The sequence below is a fragment of the Pseudophryne corroboree genome, chromosome 6, assembly GCF_028390025.1.
Source record: "Pseudophryne corroboree isolate aPseCor3 chromosome 6, aPseCor3.hap2, whole genome shotgun sequence".
Lineage (NCBI taxonomy): Eukaryota > Metazoa > Chordata > Amphibia > Anura > Myobatrachidae > Pseudophryne > Pseudophryne corroboree.
The window spans coordinates 703373275-703389063 of NC_086449.1; the positions used below are offsets into that span (position 1 = coordinate 703373275).

The 15789-nt window shown below is 39.1% G+C and overlaps 1 protein-coding gene across 1 annotated transcript in view; it reads right to left on the bottom strand.

The window, feature by feature from the left end:
- Positions 1-15080, bottom strand: part of NMUR2 (neuromedin U receptor 2) — a 125036-nt gene extending 109956 nt beyond the window's left edge. Inside the window, exon 1 of the mRNA XM_063928343.1 lies at positions 14250-15080. Within this exon, the coding sequence (XP_063784413.1) occupies positions 14250-14975 (726 nt within the window). The 5' untranslated portion in view covers positions 14976-15080. The remainder of the gene's footprint in view (positions 1-14249) is intronic.
- Positions 15081-15789: the final 709 nt, after the last annotated feature.

Sequence of the window (15789 nt, forward strand, 5' to 3'; positions counted from 1 at the left end):
TTGCTCAAGTAAGGGACGATCAACCAGGGTTCAGGTTGATATTTCGCGGCCCAAAGGGTCGGCGAGGTACATAATGTGTGAGAAATATGGATCACACGCAGAGGTCTTATGCAATGAATGGGAAAGTATGACTGTGGAAGATAGGGAACCGTTCCCTAAGGTAGGCAGTTTTAGTCCTGAGGTGTTGCAAAATTGAAGAAGGATATGTCTGATAAAATCCAGAAAACAAAGGATTAGACATTATGATTGTTTACAGTTATGGCAACAAGAGGGTGATATACAACGGGGATTAGCTCAAGCAGCTGGTTCCAACCCTAGCAGGAAACTTATAGCAACTGCACCACCACCACCGTACATTACAGGAGAGAAAGTGGCTACAGAGAATGTGTGTGCGCTCGCTGTGTGTATTCCGTACGCTCAGCGCAGCGTGCGTACGTCACGTGCATACCACGTGCAGGACTCTGTACGCAAATAGCGTACAAAGTGCGTAGCACGTGCACGTGGTCTAGCGGCCATAGCAGCTCAACGGTAATAGTGTACAAAGGGGTATAGCTTTGCGGTCTAAGATAATACCGACATTATCAGGTCTAATGTGAATAAATAGCAATATGGTGTGGTGTAATGTGAATAAGGATCAATTCAGTATGATGTAATCTGAATAAGGAGCACTACTGTGATTAGTAATGTTGTCAGGAGTGATACAGAAATATAAGTTTCACTATTATCAATCTCATGCTCTCATGTGTTTTTTTTAGCACCAAATACAAAGAACAGAATGAGTAAACATACTGAAGATAGTACTAGTTACCCATTACATGTCAGGTTGCATAAAAGACTATATACAAGTCATGTTTTTAACATCATTTGATTATTATACAAGTGCTTTATTTTATATCTTTAGAAAGGTGGTTGGTGTTTGTTATTAATATAATATGGTATTTTTAATAGGATGAGAAGGGGGAAATATATATATATATATATATATATATATGAAACGAAATAGAGGAGATGGCGCCAAGGGAGTTATATCAACGCCCTACCTAAAAACGGACCCTTACAGTACTCTCCGGATAAATTACGTCAGATAACAAATACTAACATAAAAATTTATTAAAACAACATATAAACCCGACAAATGTTCATAAGTATACAGAGTTGATACATTTACATTTGTCGCACAATTTGAACAATCAGTTTGTAGTGATGAGGAAAAAGCGTAGATATATCACTACGATTTCCTCCTTCTCCTTATTGTAGATTCGGAGGTAACATCAGATAATAGCTAGATAAATAACCCAATGCGTTTCGTCTTGTTCCAAGACTTCATCAGGGGTAAAATCTCTTCATTTCAGAACATATTGTCAGCACATAAAAGGTCATTCAAAGATGTATGAACAACGTTGTGTCAGGTTCAAGCTGCTGACCGACGAGGTTCCTTATGCTTGCGAACCAGTTAGATTCTATACACATATGAATCTTCCCCATATTCGAATATCTGAATGTCAGACTCAAGCTGATGATATATGAGGTATGGTCCTCGCTGTATCAATCAAGTCCCATTGAAATATTGAAACGTTGTTCATACATCTTTGAATGACCTTTTATGTGCTGACAATATGTTCTGAAATGAAGAGATTTTACCCCTGATGAAGTCTTGGAACAAGACGAAACGCATTGGGTTATTTATCTAGCTATTATCTGATGTTACCTCCGAATCTACAATAAGGAGAAGGAGGAAATCGTAGTGATATATCTACGCTTTTTCCTCATCACTACAAACTGATTGTTCAAATTGTGCGACAAATGTAAATGTATCAACTCTGTATACTTATGAACATTTGTGTCGGGTTTATATGTTGTTTTAATAAATTTTTATGTTAGTATTTGTTATCTGACGTAATTTATCCGGAGAGTACTGTAAGGGTCCGTTTTTAGGTAGGGCGTTGATATAACTCCCTTGGCGCCATCTCCTCTATTTCGTTTCATATTTTCACACATTTAATTCCTCCTAACAGGGAACTTAGAGGATACAGGCAGCCATATAATTAATTAATTTTAGTGTTTTATTTGAAATAGCGCAGTGGGAGAGTAATTCTTGTCATATATATATATATATATATATATATACATATAATACAAGGGAAATATATATATATATCGTATATATATATATATATATATATTGTACATATTTTACAAGTTAAGGGCAATGTCCATTTTCTGGTTATATGAGACTAAAACAAAAAAAGTGTTTGGAGTTGGACATATGTCAACATTGGAATGTTTGCATCTTCATTTGGAGACAATGGCGTTTCACCTTGTGTGTTAATCTATATAATACATGTTAATCAATGTATATAATATGTTATTTCTAACACTAAAAATTGACGCAACAGTGCCTCTACTATTTCTTAGCATTTATGTATATTTTCATAATATGTACTTTGTACATATGAAATATGCTTACTCAGGAATTCTCCAGCTTATATAAGATAGAAATTTTCAATGTTAAAGCAGCCAAGACAGCCTGGATGAACATTGACTGCAGAGGTGCCAGGATGATCCGAATATAACTCAGCTTCTAGACAAAGAGGGCGAGGCTCCTGGTATGCTGATGTGATTGCTGTATTGAACATCTGTTGAATTGATCAATAACCTTAGCTAAGTATACAATACATTTATATATATATATATATATATATATATATCTATCTATTCAAGTTATTTGTTGAAGTACTTTTCTGGGAATCCACCCATCTGGGTCTCCGCGAACTTAACCCACCTGTAACATATGTATATAAGTTAAAGTGGTACTACTGTGTGATGTAACGTGAAGAAGGGACACTATTGCATGATATAATGTTAATAAAGTTGAACTACTGTGTGGTGTAATTTGAATTTGGGGTACTATTGTGTGGCCATGCCCCTTCCCAAAAGAACACTCCCCTTTTTGGGCTGTATGCCGAATGTGCGCACTGTTTCTTTTTAAAATATAGGAGGTAGGAACACCAAAATGTGGACTGCTATGACTGAGGGGTGATATTGATGGGAAAGGACAGAGGCAGAAATAGCAGCAGTGCTAAGTTGGGAGCACCAGCCAAAATATTGCCTAGTTCATCATATTGATTAGGACCAACTCTGGCCACATGGATCAGGATTTTTGTTATAAACAAGCCCACCGAATGAGGGTTTGTATTGTACATGTCATTGAAATGCTGGTATTGTCAATACTAGAACTAAGGGGTACATGTACTAAGCAGTGATAAAAGTGGACAAAAGAGCCAGTGGAGAAGTTGCCCCTGGCAACCAATGAGCTGCTCTGTATATTTTTAAAGTATGCAAATTGTAAATGTTACATCAATGCTGATTGGTTGCCATGGGCAACTTCTCCACTGGCTCACTTCGCCACTTTTATCACTGCTTAGTACATGTCCACCTAAGACACATACCCAGATGCCTTGGTAGTGGTGCACAGTTAAGCCCTTAATTGTCTTTGTCAACACAGTTCAATTTCGTAGAATCTTTATAAAAAGAACACAATGACAAAGAGGGTGTGAGCTACTGCTTTTCCACGGCTGGGATTTACACTATGGAGGTAATTTTTTTCTGCACTCATTGGAGTCCGAACATGGTGTATAGTATTAATCTTTTTACATCTACCTCTGACATGTATTTCACGCCATATTGTTTTGCGCTTTATGACTCTTTAGCTTTAAAAGTTATCTTTTAAACTTGTGTGACTTTTGTTATATGTATGGGATTTGCATATTTTGTTAATTGTTTTTTGTTTTACCTGTTGGAATACATTGTTTTGTATGGCCTGTGAACACAATCGGGGAAGAGAATATAGGAATACCAGGGGGACGAGTGTGAAATTAAAAAATACCTTTATGAGAAAGACACTAACTTAATTTGTGTGAGTTCGGTACATCCACCTATTTGTAGCTCATCCCATGGTGTTATAGGTGGGATTTAAAGAAACATCTATGTGCACAAACAGAATTTCTTTATGAGAGTGGTGTGCACACTCATTTATTCATTATTCTTACATGATTTGGAAGCAGAATATTTTTAGTTTTACCATATATTGTATGATTCGCAACTGGGTGAAAATCACATTATTGATTATCTTTCTGGAATGTACTACACATTGGTTGTTTCCTTTCTCTCTGCATGTCCATTAGATACAAAAGTGGAAACATAGGAGTAACATTCAAGTTCAACAGTCAATTTAAGGGACATACAGAGGCTTCTATTAATCCCATTTTTTGTTGTTTTTGTCTTGTCTGTGTGTTAATATTTGTTGTTTTAGCATCTACAGCTATTTTCATCTTTGCTGCAATGCTGCATGGTGTGTTGGGCTGCGACTATTCACAGCCGACGATCGCACCATTTATTCCTTTAGGAACAAAATGAGCGATTGCTGGTTGCAAATAGTTGCAGCCCACCATACCATGCAGCATCACAGCAAAGGTGACCATGGCTACATCTGTAAACAGTGTCTTCACATTGTTCCACAAATAAATTCAACATGTTTGCGCTGCTCTGAATATATTTGTAGCAATCAAATTTTGTGAAGAAATGGGACAGACAAATTTGACTCCTATGAGGAGTTGAAGGATTGAGGGCATATATGACTTAGTGATCATTGGTGGTTTATGTGACAAGGTGTGGAGGGTATAGACATGCACATGGGGTGTGCGGGGTGTTCGCCCACATACTCTTTAGGCAGCCTAAAAGTCTAACTTAAGTTAATTTTAACTGTATCTCAGCAGGCTGCCAAGGAAGAAACCACTGGGCAGATATAATAAGCCTTTGGAGAGTGATAAAGTGAGGAGTGATAAACTACCAACCAATCAGCTCCTAGCTGACATTTAAAAACAACAACCTGTAACATGGCCCTTAGGAGCTGATTGTCTGGTACTTTATCTCTCCCCAAGGCTTAGTATATCTCCCCCAGCTTCTTTTTGAATCCAAGTTGGCCGATGTAAAACCACTCTATCAATGTGATACCCCAAATAGGAGATGAACAGGTGTGGTGTGTTAATTGAACACCTTATCCAGTTTTGATAGCTTGTTCATTGAATACAGGTTGTTTTAAGTCCCACATAGTGGAAAGGTGAATTGTCCAGACACAGAGGAATTAGTATTTTGAATTTATTGAAGATGACCGTTTCATCAGTAGAATCCAATTTGACTGGCAACAAGTTACCAACATCACATGAATACATTATATTAAATACAGTATGTTTAACAATAAATTACACATGGAGAACAATGACATTTTTATTACGCTGGAGCTCTGCAAATTGAAGTCTCTGTCCCCAGGAACTGTGTACCAATACTTGAGTTGGTTATATCAGATATACTTTATCTGGTGCACATCACTACTGTAGTTATATTTTTCAAGAACACACATGGGGGTAAATTTACTAAGGTGGCAGTTTTTTCTAGAACTGGTGATGTTGCTTATAGTAACCAATCAGATTCTATCTATTATCTTCTAGAAGCAGCTTGATAAATGTTAAGTAGAATCTGATTGGTTGCTATGGGCAACATCACTAGTTCTAAAAAACTCCCACCTTAGTAAATTTACCCCATAGTATAATAGTATATTAAACTTAAATGGTACTAAATGCTTGTCACAGAGAACCATTAAGCTTTTATAATGCATGGAAACAATGACACATAAAACAAATACAGGTAAGCAATAATACAATAAATACATTAACTTACCGTATATTTGTATAACACTATTCGTGTTCCCCACGAGTATAAGTGGTATAGTTAAGCTGAGTGTTCTACAGGTGGTACACTTTTAGATGGTTATCTTCTGTTGCTTCTTGTATAAATTAACAAGGGTACTGTATGTGAGTACTTTTGAGCAAACCTATGCAAAACATTGCCAGGGATTATTATAGGGGAAAATTATGTTGTTCACTATCTCTGTTTCTACAAGATACAGTAGATTTCCTTTTTTAAAAATGTAAATACTTTTTAAAGGTGCTACCTTGGATTACCACATTATTATTAAAAGGTCCCTGAACTTTCCTATGTGTAGTTTATTCTGCCAGAAATACTGTCTGTACTACAACTTCAAGAAATAAGTGTAACTCCTTAATGTGCTCTCAGCGGCTACCTTTCCATAAACTTTAGTACATACTGTATAGCTATGTAACTATCCTTGGATGTGCTGCAAACACGTAGTGTAGGCTTAAGTTTATAAGGTGTAGAATGGGGAACTGCATCCTATAAATGCAGTCTTTGTTAACTTTTAGCTGCAGTATGGTGTCAAAGTGCAATTTACTATATACCTCTCCAGTTGTAAGTATCAAGTCCCCGAAGCCTGCACAGGCTGATAGTGAGGCTGTACCCTAGACCTAGTTCTCCCCTGGAAGAACTAGGTCTTTTTACTAAGCCTTGGATGGAGATAAAGTGGATGGAGGTAAAGTACCAGCCAACCAGCTCCTAAATGTCATTTTTCCAATACAGCCTGTAATATGGCAGGTAGGAGCTGACTGGCTAGTACTTTATCTCCATTCAAAGCTTTGTAAATAGACCCAACATCTTCCAGGATGCAGCCCCATCAGCTGATTGTAGGGTAAGGTTCCGCCTCATAGCCCGTCCAGGCAGCAGGGAAGTGCTTTGGCTTCTGGCTATCTAAGGACTTAGGGTCTGGTTTGTTATGGCAACTCTGTCTCTGCTTCCAGGAAACCTAACAGGGAAAGCTCTATTCCTGGCTTCCCCCACACTGCCTGAGGCTACTTCACACACACTGTTTTTCAGTCAGAGGGCCTTCTGCAGCCTGGTTTGTTCCTTCAACTCTCCTCACAGTCAGTGTGGGTTCCTATATAAAGGCCGGCTCTCAGAGCAGCTCCCTCACACTTCTCTCAGTCACCTCAGAATTCACCCCTAATGGTTCACGGGTCCCCTTTCTTATCTATTTCTTTTTACAGGGGTCCCCGGATGCTTCCCACCAGCAGTGAACGGGGCCCCAGCTGGGACTGTTCACTGGGTCCTAACAGCTCCCTCCACATCTGCCGCAGGTGTGTGTGTCTCCATTAATTATTTAAATGCCATCATACCAAATGTCCCTACAAACTCTGATGGAGAACCACATGGATAAAGCAGTTTTACTTCAGTCATGAGCTATTAGTTTTAAAATACCTGAAATGTGTTATTTATCAATTAAGACCAAAGATGCTTGTGTACAGAACCACATAACACCTAGACAACAATCAGCTTCAATCAACTTAAGTTAAGGTACATGAAAAATATATTTTTTCTTAAATAACCCACAGTATTTTAACCCACAGTATATGATCCCCCTACATATCATACTTTCAACTGTCCAAAGTGTCATAAGATAGTCCCGATTTCTGCAGTGACGTGCGGTGGGGTGAGGCAGGTGAGGCAGAGCCTTTGCTGTCATACTAACGTTTGTGCCAGAGTATTGACTCTGTAAAGTATATGAATACAAAGAATATGTTAGAAATATCTTCTTTGTATTATTCTAATCATTTTTATAGCCAAAACTCTGGAGTAAAAAGTATATGGCAGGGGAGGCAGTGCCTCACCTACCTATCTTTTCCGCACATCTCTGATCAAAACTCACCAAATTTCCAGGAGTTTGTACTGCTCCACCTGTGTATGATGCCCAGATATACCCTTTTGCTCATATATTGTGTGTAAATCTGGCTCTGGTGCTAGCCAGTGCCTTCTCAGTCATTTAGTTCACCGCACGTCCCTGGATTTCTGTCATTTAAAATAGTGGCATCCTCACTTCTATTTATTATTCTTTAGTTTTTCAAAGCCACTGAGGATCAATGGATGACCGGCGTGGTTGAGTATTTATTTCTATTGCCGCTTTAAATCTGATGGTCAAGGGTGCTGACCATCAGCATTTTTGACAACTGCTAGTTAGTAAATCTAGGCCAGGGTCTATTAGGAAGATGTACTTTGCTGGAGTTTGTCAAAGCCACCAATGATTGAATGACTGATTCAGTAAAGAGCAATTAATGGCGAACAAGCCTCAGCACTGTTGCAATTTTAAAACTAATCGACAAACCACCCAATAAAAAACCTAGCTCATTGCTTTGTGTATGGTGACTAGAGATGAGCGGGTTCGGTTCTCCCCCGAACTCCACATGGTTTACACGGGTCTGAGGCAGGTTCGGTTGCTCCCGCCTGACTCGGAAAACCAGAACGAGAAAAAACGTAATCATCCTGCTGTCAGATTCTCACAAGATTCGGATTCCATATAAAGAGCCGCGTGTCGCCGCCATTTTCACTCGTGCATTGTAGAGAGAGCAGAGAGGACGTGGCTACGTTCTCTCAGTGGCGAATCTCAATATCTGTGCTCAGTATACTACAGTACATTACTAACATACTAGTCCAGTGTCTTGTGCTGCATCTTGCTGCTCAGTGTCAGTTCTCAGTAGTATCCTCATCAGTGCTCAGTATCACTGCTCATTGTCTTGTGCTGCATTGTGGTGCTCAGTAATACTACAGTACATTAATAATATACTAGTCCACAGTCTTGTGCTGCATCTTGCTGCTCAGTGTCAGTTCTCAGTAGTATCCTCATCAGTGCTCAGTATCACTGCTCATTGTCTTGTGCTGCATTGTGGTGCTCAGTATACTACAGTACATTACAAATATACTAGTCCAGTGTCTTGTGCTGCATCTTGCTGCTCAGTGTCAGTTCTCAGTATTATCATCATCATCATCATCATCATCATCATCAGTGCTCAGTATCACTGAGTAATCGCTCAGTAATACTACAGTAAAAAAAATGGAGAAAAAAAATGTGGAGGGTAAAATAGGGAAAGATCAAGATCCACTTCCACCTAGTGCTGAAGCTGCTGCCACTAGTCATGGCAGAGATGATAAAATGCCATCAACATCGTCTGCCAAGGCCGATGCCCAATGTCATAGTAGAGAACATGTAAAATCCAAAAAGCAAAAGTTCAGTAAAATGACCCAAAAATCTATATTAAAATCGTCTGAGGAGAAACGTAAACTTGCCACTATGCCATTTACGACACAGAGTGGCAAGGAATGGCTAAGGCCCTCTCCTATGTTCCTCATGACTAGTGGTTCAGCTTCACATGATGATGGAAGCACTCATCCTCCCGCTAGAAAAATGAAAAGACTTAAGCTGGCAAAAGCACAGCAAAGATTTGTACATTCTAAATCACAAATCCCCAAGGAGAGTCCAAATGTGTCGGCGGGTGCGATGCCTGACCTTCCCAACACTGGACGGGAAGACTGGAAGGCGCACCCACAGTCCAGTTCCTGATATTCAAATTGAAGATGTCACTGTTGAAGTACACCAGGATGAGGATATGGGTGTTGCTGGCGCTGAGGAGGAAATTGACGAGGAGGATTATGATGGTGAGGTGGTTTGTTTAAGTCAGGCACCCGGGGAGACACCTGTTGTCTGTGGTATGATTAAGGCCATTTGACATGACTGGTCAAATACCAAAAAAATCACCTCTTCGGTGTGGAATTATTTCAACAGAAATGCGGACAACAGGTGTCAAGCCGTGTGTTGCCTTTGTCAAGCTGTAATAAGTAGGGGTAAAGATGTTAACCACCTAGGAACTTCCTCCCTTATACGTCACCTGGAGCGCATTCATCAGAAGTCATTGACTAGTTCAAAAACTTTGGGTGACAGCGGAAGCAGTCCACTGACAACTAAATCCCTTCTTCCTCTTGTACCCAAGCTCCTGCAAACCACCCCACCAACTCCCTCAATGTCAGTTTCCTCCTTAGACAGAAATGCCAATAGTCCTGCAGGCCACGTCACTGGCAAGTCTGACAAGTCCTCTCCTAACTGGGATTCCTCCGTTGGATCCTTGAGTGTAACGCCTACTGCTGCTGGCGCTTCTGTTGTTGCTGCTGGGAGTCGATCGTTATCCCAGATGACCACTTGTACTACTTACAGTAAGCAATTGACTGTCCATATGCCTTTAACAATTAAAAATAAAGCAAATCATTCTTGTAATTTAACATATGTGCTCCTTTTAAATCAAGGTAAGGATTGTTAGGCAAAAAGCAGAATATACATTATTGTGTTAAATTCTATTTTATCTCTCTATATTAAAAGACAAGTGCATTCCATATAGCATAAGATGATTACAACATATGTAAGAGAACCATTTTTCAAATAGTCAATGATGTTGACTAGTAACCATAACTGAATCTGTAATATAAGTGGAGAGTCTGACAGATCTCTCAGTAAGAAAAAAAGCAATTGGTTTCCCCAGCACCCTGAATGATGACAGTAACCAGATATAAATCCCACATGATAATAGAATTCAGAGATCTTCGTTACACATATTTGCGCAAATGTGTGGTTAAGCCCCAAAGCCGCATCAAGGCCTCTCTGTATATTTGGGGTCCCTAGCGCTATATCTAGGTGCAGGGTGTGGCACCACAAAACACCAGAATGAGCCAGAAAGCCCAGCGTGGCATACCAGTGTAAAAAACTATAGTGTTAATAAATTAGTATTTAGGAAGACGAAGCTATAGAGAGGGTGATACAAACATGAAATGTAATTAAAATAGAGAAATAGTGTTAGAAAATTAATAAGTGAAAAGTGTTAATAGAATGTAAAGGTATGCCACACTAAAGCCATCCTGCTCAGCCAGTCCAGAGGCACCACACCTCACACCTCCATTACCCCAATCTGGGTCTAATATTAACCAGCAAGGAGCCACATGATAATGGCTCCTTACTAAAATATGTCTAAGCTAAGAGCTACCTACCTTGGAGCAACCCCATAATGCTCCATGTGGCATGTCAGGGCCTGCACCTCCTCCTAATGCAGGAACCTCTCTGCTTCTCACAACAGACATATAGATTGGTAGATGCTCAATTAGCTTAGTGATATCATTCAGGTGCTCGAAAGGGAGGGGTATTTCTAAGCAAGAAAAAAAGGCATTTGTTCCCCCCAGCACCCTGAATGATAACTGTAACCAGATATAAATTCCACATAATAATAGAATTCAGAGATCTTCGTTACACATATTTGCGCAAATGTGTGAATAAGCCCCAAAGCCGCATCAATGCCTTTTTTTTCTTGCTTAGAAATACCCCTCCCTTTCGAGCACCTGAATGATATCACTAAGCTAATTGAGCATCTACCAATATATATGTTTGTTGTGAGAGGCAGAGAGGTCCCTGCATTAGGAGGAGGTGCAGGCCCTGACATGCCACATGGAGCATTATGGGGTTGCTCCAAGGTAGGTAGCTCTTAGCTTAGACATATTGTAGTAAGGAGCCATTATCATGTGGCTCCTTGCTGGTTAATCTTAGACCCAGATTGGGGTAATGGAGGTGTGAGGTGTGGTGCCTCTGGACTGGCTGAGCTGGATGGCTTTAGTGTGGCATACCTTTACATTCTATTAACACTTTTCACTTATTAATTTTCTAACACTATTTCTCTATTTTAATTACATTTCATGTTTGTATCACCCTCTCTATAGCTTCGGCTTCCTAAATACTAATTTATTAACACTATAGTTTTTTACACTGGTATGCCACGCTGGGCTTTCTGGCTCATTCTGGTGTTTTGGGGTGCCACACCCTGCACCTAGATATAGCGCTAGGGACCCCAAATATACAGAGAGGCCTTGATGCGGCTTTGGGGCTTAACCACACATTTGCGCAAATATGTGTAACGAAGATCTCTGAATTTATGCCTAAATATACAGAAAAGACCACCATACCTAAAGAAATGATGACAGCATAGATCAAGTAAATCTCCAAGAAAGCTACATACACAGTTCTAGAGCCGGATGTTATGACAGCTATGTTCGGTAGCCGTCCAGGATGCCAGCCAAACTCTGACACTTTTTAAAGGGGCAAACACTTACAAGGCATGATTTTGTCTTTTAAGTAATTGCCCCTTTAAAAAAAGTCAGATTTCGGCCGGCATCCCGCATGGCCTCCGAACTTGGGCGTCATTACATCCGGCCCCTAATGTGTTATTTAGATAATTTGAGGTGTGGTGGAAGCTGATCAGATACAATCTGCTTTTAAATGTGGTGAGATATCATTATTGGTAATCGCAATGCGATAACGCAAAGTATTGCATACTGTACATTTACCATGCTTCAGGTTCTGGGACAGAGCTTCTGAAAAAGCTCTGTCCTGGCATAGAGTTGGAAGCAATATACTAGCCACGACTATCACTTTCATTATTACATAAGGACCAAGCGCATGTCTGCTGGGCAGCTGTTGGGCTATGCTTGCTACAATGGAAGCCGAGAATCCCTCTCTGGAAAAAAATGCATAACAGTAGCACATAAGGTACTAAAGATGGATTTAATTCCGGGCCAAGTTCTGGAATGTTTAGAATTCTGAAACTTGGTAAATCTGACTTTATAGCAGCCCCCATAGAAACCTATGGAGGCTGCTTTTGTGGTTGGAAATGGAGTTCCTGGGGCAGATATCAGAGGCCTCTGCTGTGGACCATCCTTCTGGAATTCCGGATAAAGTACTTAGCTTTTAAAGAGATCCATTTTCAGGAGTGGGAGCAGGGATTTCCTGATGACTTTGGTAAATCTACTGATAAAACATAAGGTACAACTACAGATTGCAAATAACCTTATGTAGATTATGGCTGTAAATAAAGATGATACTTTTCTTCTCTCTCTGAAAATTTGGCAGTGTACAACACTAGCCAATCAGAGGGAAAGCTTAATATTAAGTATACAGCTTCCGAGGTGGTGGTGTAAGTGGTCTTGACAGTTATTACATTATTCAATATTTGTCATAATAAACCCTCACCTCCACTGTATCTTATTAATTTATTTGATGTTAACCACTGCCTCCGAACACAATGTAAGATACAACCAACATCTCTGTGTGAAAAGTTCATATCTATGGTTAGGAACATAACATAGAAATGGTTTAGAGCATACGGTGTTCACCTCAGCAACAGACTGATGAAAAGAATGACTTAATTCACCATTTCCAACATTTTCAAATATTGTCCACTTTGCTATCCTCATCATGCTGTTTACTAAATGTGACGACAGTGTACTTTTTAATATTTTAAAGTCTATGATTCAATAACTGTTAACCTGAAAGTCTAGAGATAAAACACAGACGGTAAGTACAGTATATCATCTACTATGCAGATTATGGTTACACAGTTGGCAAATTCTGAAAAACAGGGACATTTTCACGGGCAATTCTTTAAATATTAGGACTATGCTAAACTAAAACAAATATTTACAGTATTATGGCATTACAACCTTACAAAAATTAACAAATATAAATCATTAGTATAAAAAAATAAACAAAACCAATCAACTTGAGTCAGTTTACTGATGTCTAGCTTCTTCAAACGATGATGTCATATTTATTATTGAAAGTGGTTTATGAAAACACAAATAATTAGAGGTAGGGTGGTGCTGTGATGGTTTGTTTTTGTTGTTTTGAATGCAGGCTTCTACAACTAACGGGATTTGTTTTATCTTGTTACCTTCAACAGTTGATTGCAAAGTATTGGCTAAATTAATTCTATTAGATAACGCATGGATTGTCCACCTTGCAGAGTGTAACTTAGGAAATAAACAGCAGGTACTTCAAGCAAAAAGGTGTTAGGATGAAAATAAAATAAACTTATTACATTTTAACAGCTAGCTCCCTAATCTTTTAGAAGACAAACATCTGTACAGACGGAGCAGATTGTGAAGCATGACTCAGTATTTATTGGAAAAGGCTGTAGGTGCTATCTTGTCATAGATCTTTGATTAGATACAGTATAAGAGTATTGTAAAACTGATTTTGTGAACAAGCCTGTTGTTTGCTGCAACAAACTCTGACCCAGATGCATTCCTGCTGTTCCGATTAACCCCATATTACAGTATTGATTCCATGCCTTCAGCTATATCTGAGGCTTACAGTGGAGCACTAATTTCTGATTAATACTGCACCAATCATGTCATGAGTTCATACTGTGTTTTAATTGGCAGAATGATGCCTGACAACTAGCTACAAGTAGATATTTTTAAAACCAACACTGCACAATGTAGAATTGCTTGGTTATCATCAATTTTGCTTCACAATCTCCATACAATTAAAGGGTACTTATATTATTTTGGAGCTTCTTGATGTTGTAACTTTCAATTTAACTTTACATTTATTACTATTGAGCTCTGTAAACATAAAAAAATCTAAAGCAAACAATACTTTTATCTCAATAAATAAGGATTAATACCATCCTACTTACTTTGATGCCCATCAGGCAGTAGAGGACACTGATAACTCCCATTGGAAGAATGTAGAAGAGCAGGGATGTGATCTGGATAATACAATTGTAAATCCACAGAGGTTGGACAACAGTGCAAGTGGCAGAGTTAGGAACAAGGCTTCCATTGGGGAAGTACTGCAGGAGGATACCATGTGTGCTGGTATTGGGAATGGAAAAAAGAATGGAGAAGATCCAAAGTGTGATGAGTATTCTTAGTGCCCTTTTTCGGGTGCTCTTGAGCTTGGCTTGAAAGGGATGGATGATGGCCACGTACCTTTCCACACTGACAGTGGTCACACTGAGGATGGAGGCAAAGCATACAGTCTCAAACAAAACTGTCTTGAAATAACAACCCCAAGCACCAAACAGAAAAGGGTAGTTGCTCCACATCTCATACACTTCAAGAGGCATCCCAAGAAGCAGGACCAGAAGGTCAGACACAGCCAGACTGAACAGGTAATAGTTTGTTGGGGTCCTCATGTTATGGTGCTTTAATATCACCAGACACACCAGTATGTTTCCACTGACCCCCACTAAAAAAATAAATGCATAGACTAGAGTCATAGGCATAGATAAACTACTACGTTTCGGCCCACATAAATATGCTAAGTATTCCTCTGTGCTGTTTAAATACCTCAGCAAAGAGTGGTCCAAGGGAAGAACATGACCTGGCCAGGATAAATTCATATTCTGATGGTCATCCATCACACCAACGTGTTGGGGAAAAAAAATCTAAATATATTTATATATGGTATAAATAAGCGTACACAATATTTGTGTAGCTAAGTATATACAATTACATAACATAAAGTATATTAAATAGAAACAAATTCAACGAACAATAAATTGTGACAAATGGTCAATATCGCAAAACAAACAAAAACAATAAGGCTAGTAGAGGATATATAATGTAACTAAACACACAACTGAATACAATATATTGTAACAAACTAGATTAGCCTCACAACAGTAAGAGCAAAGATAAATGATTAATCACTAAGAAGGTATAGAAGTAATGCGAGATAATGGAAGGTGAAGTCATATAAATGCTAATGAAAAAGAGGAATAATTATACAAAAGATCCGTTCCCAGCATTTTCCAAAAGCCTTGAGTCTGTGCAGATGGGGAAATGCTGCCTAACTCTCAGGTTGTGCTGCTCTGATATTGTGCACCAGTTGCCTTTCAAAAGATCTCTTTTTTCTCCGTAGAAATTCTCCTCCCCTTAAGGATGCTGATTGGGTGACTTGAATTATTCAATATTCTGACAATGACTTAAAGCAGGATTCAACAAGGTTCCGAGCTTACAAAAGATCACAGTACTTCCACAAACACCGACAAAGTTCCATTCACTGCTGTTTAATTGCACAGACAACTAAAGGGTTAATTCCTTCAGATGTAATCGCTTATGTTCTACACCAGTTACAGAATGTGAATGTGCTGCTTTATAGATCATCTGCATGACAGAGGAACGCAGCCACGAAGCCTGACCAGACTACATTGACTTGACAAATATGTTTCT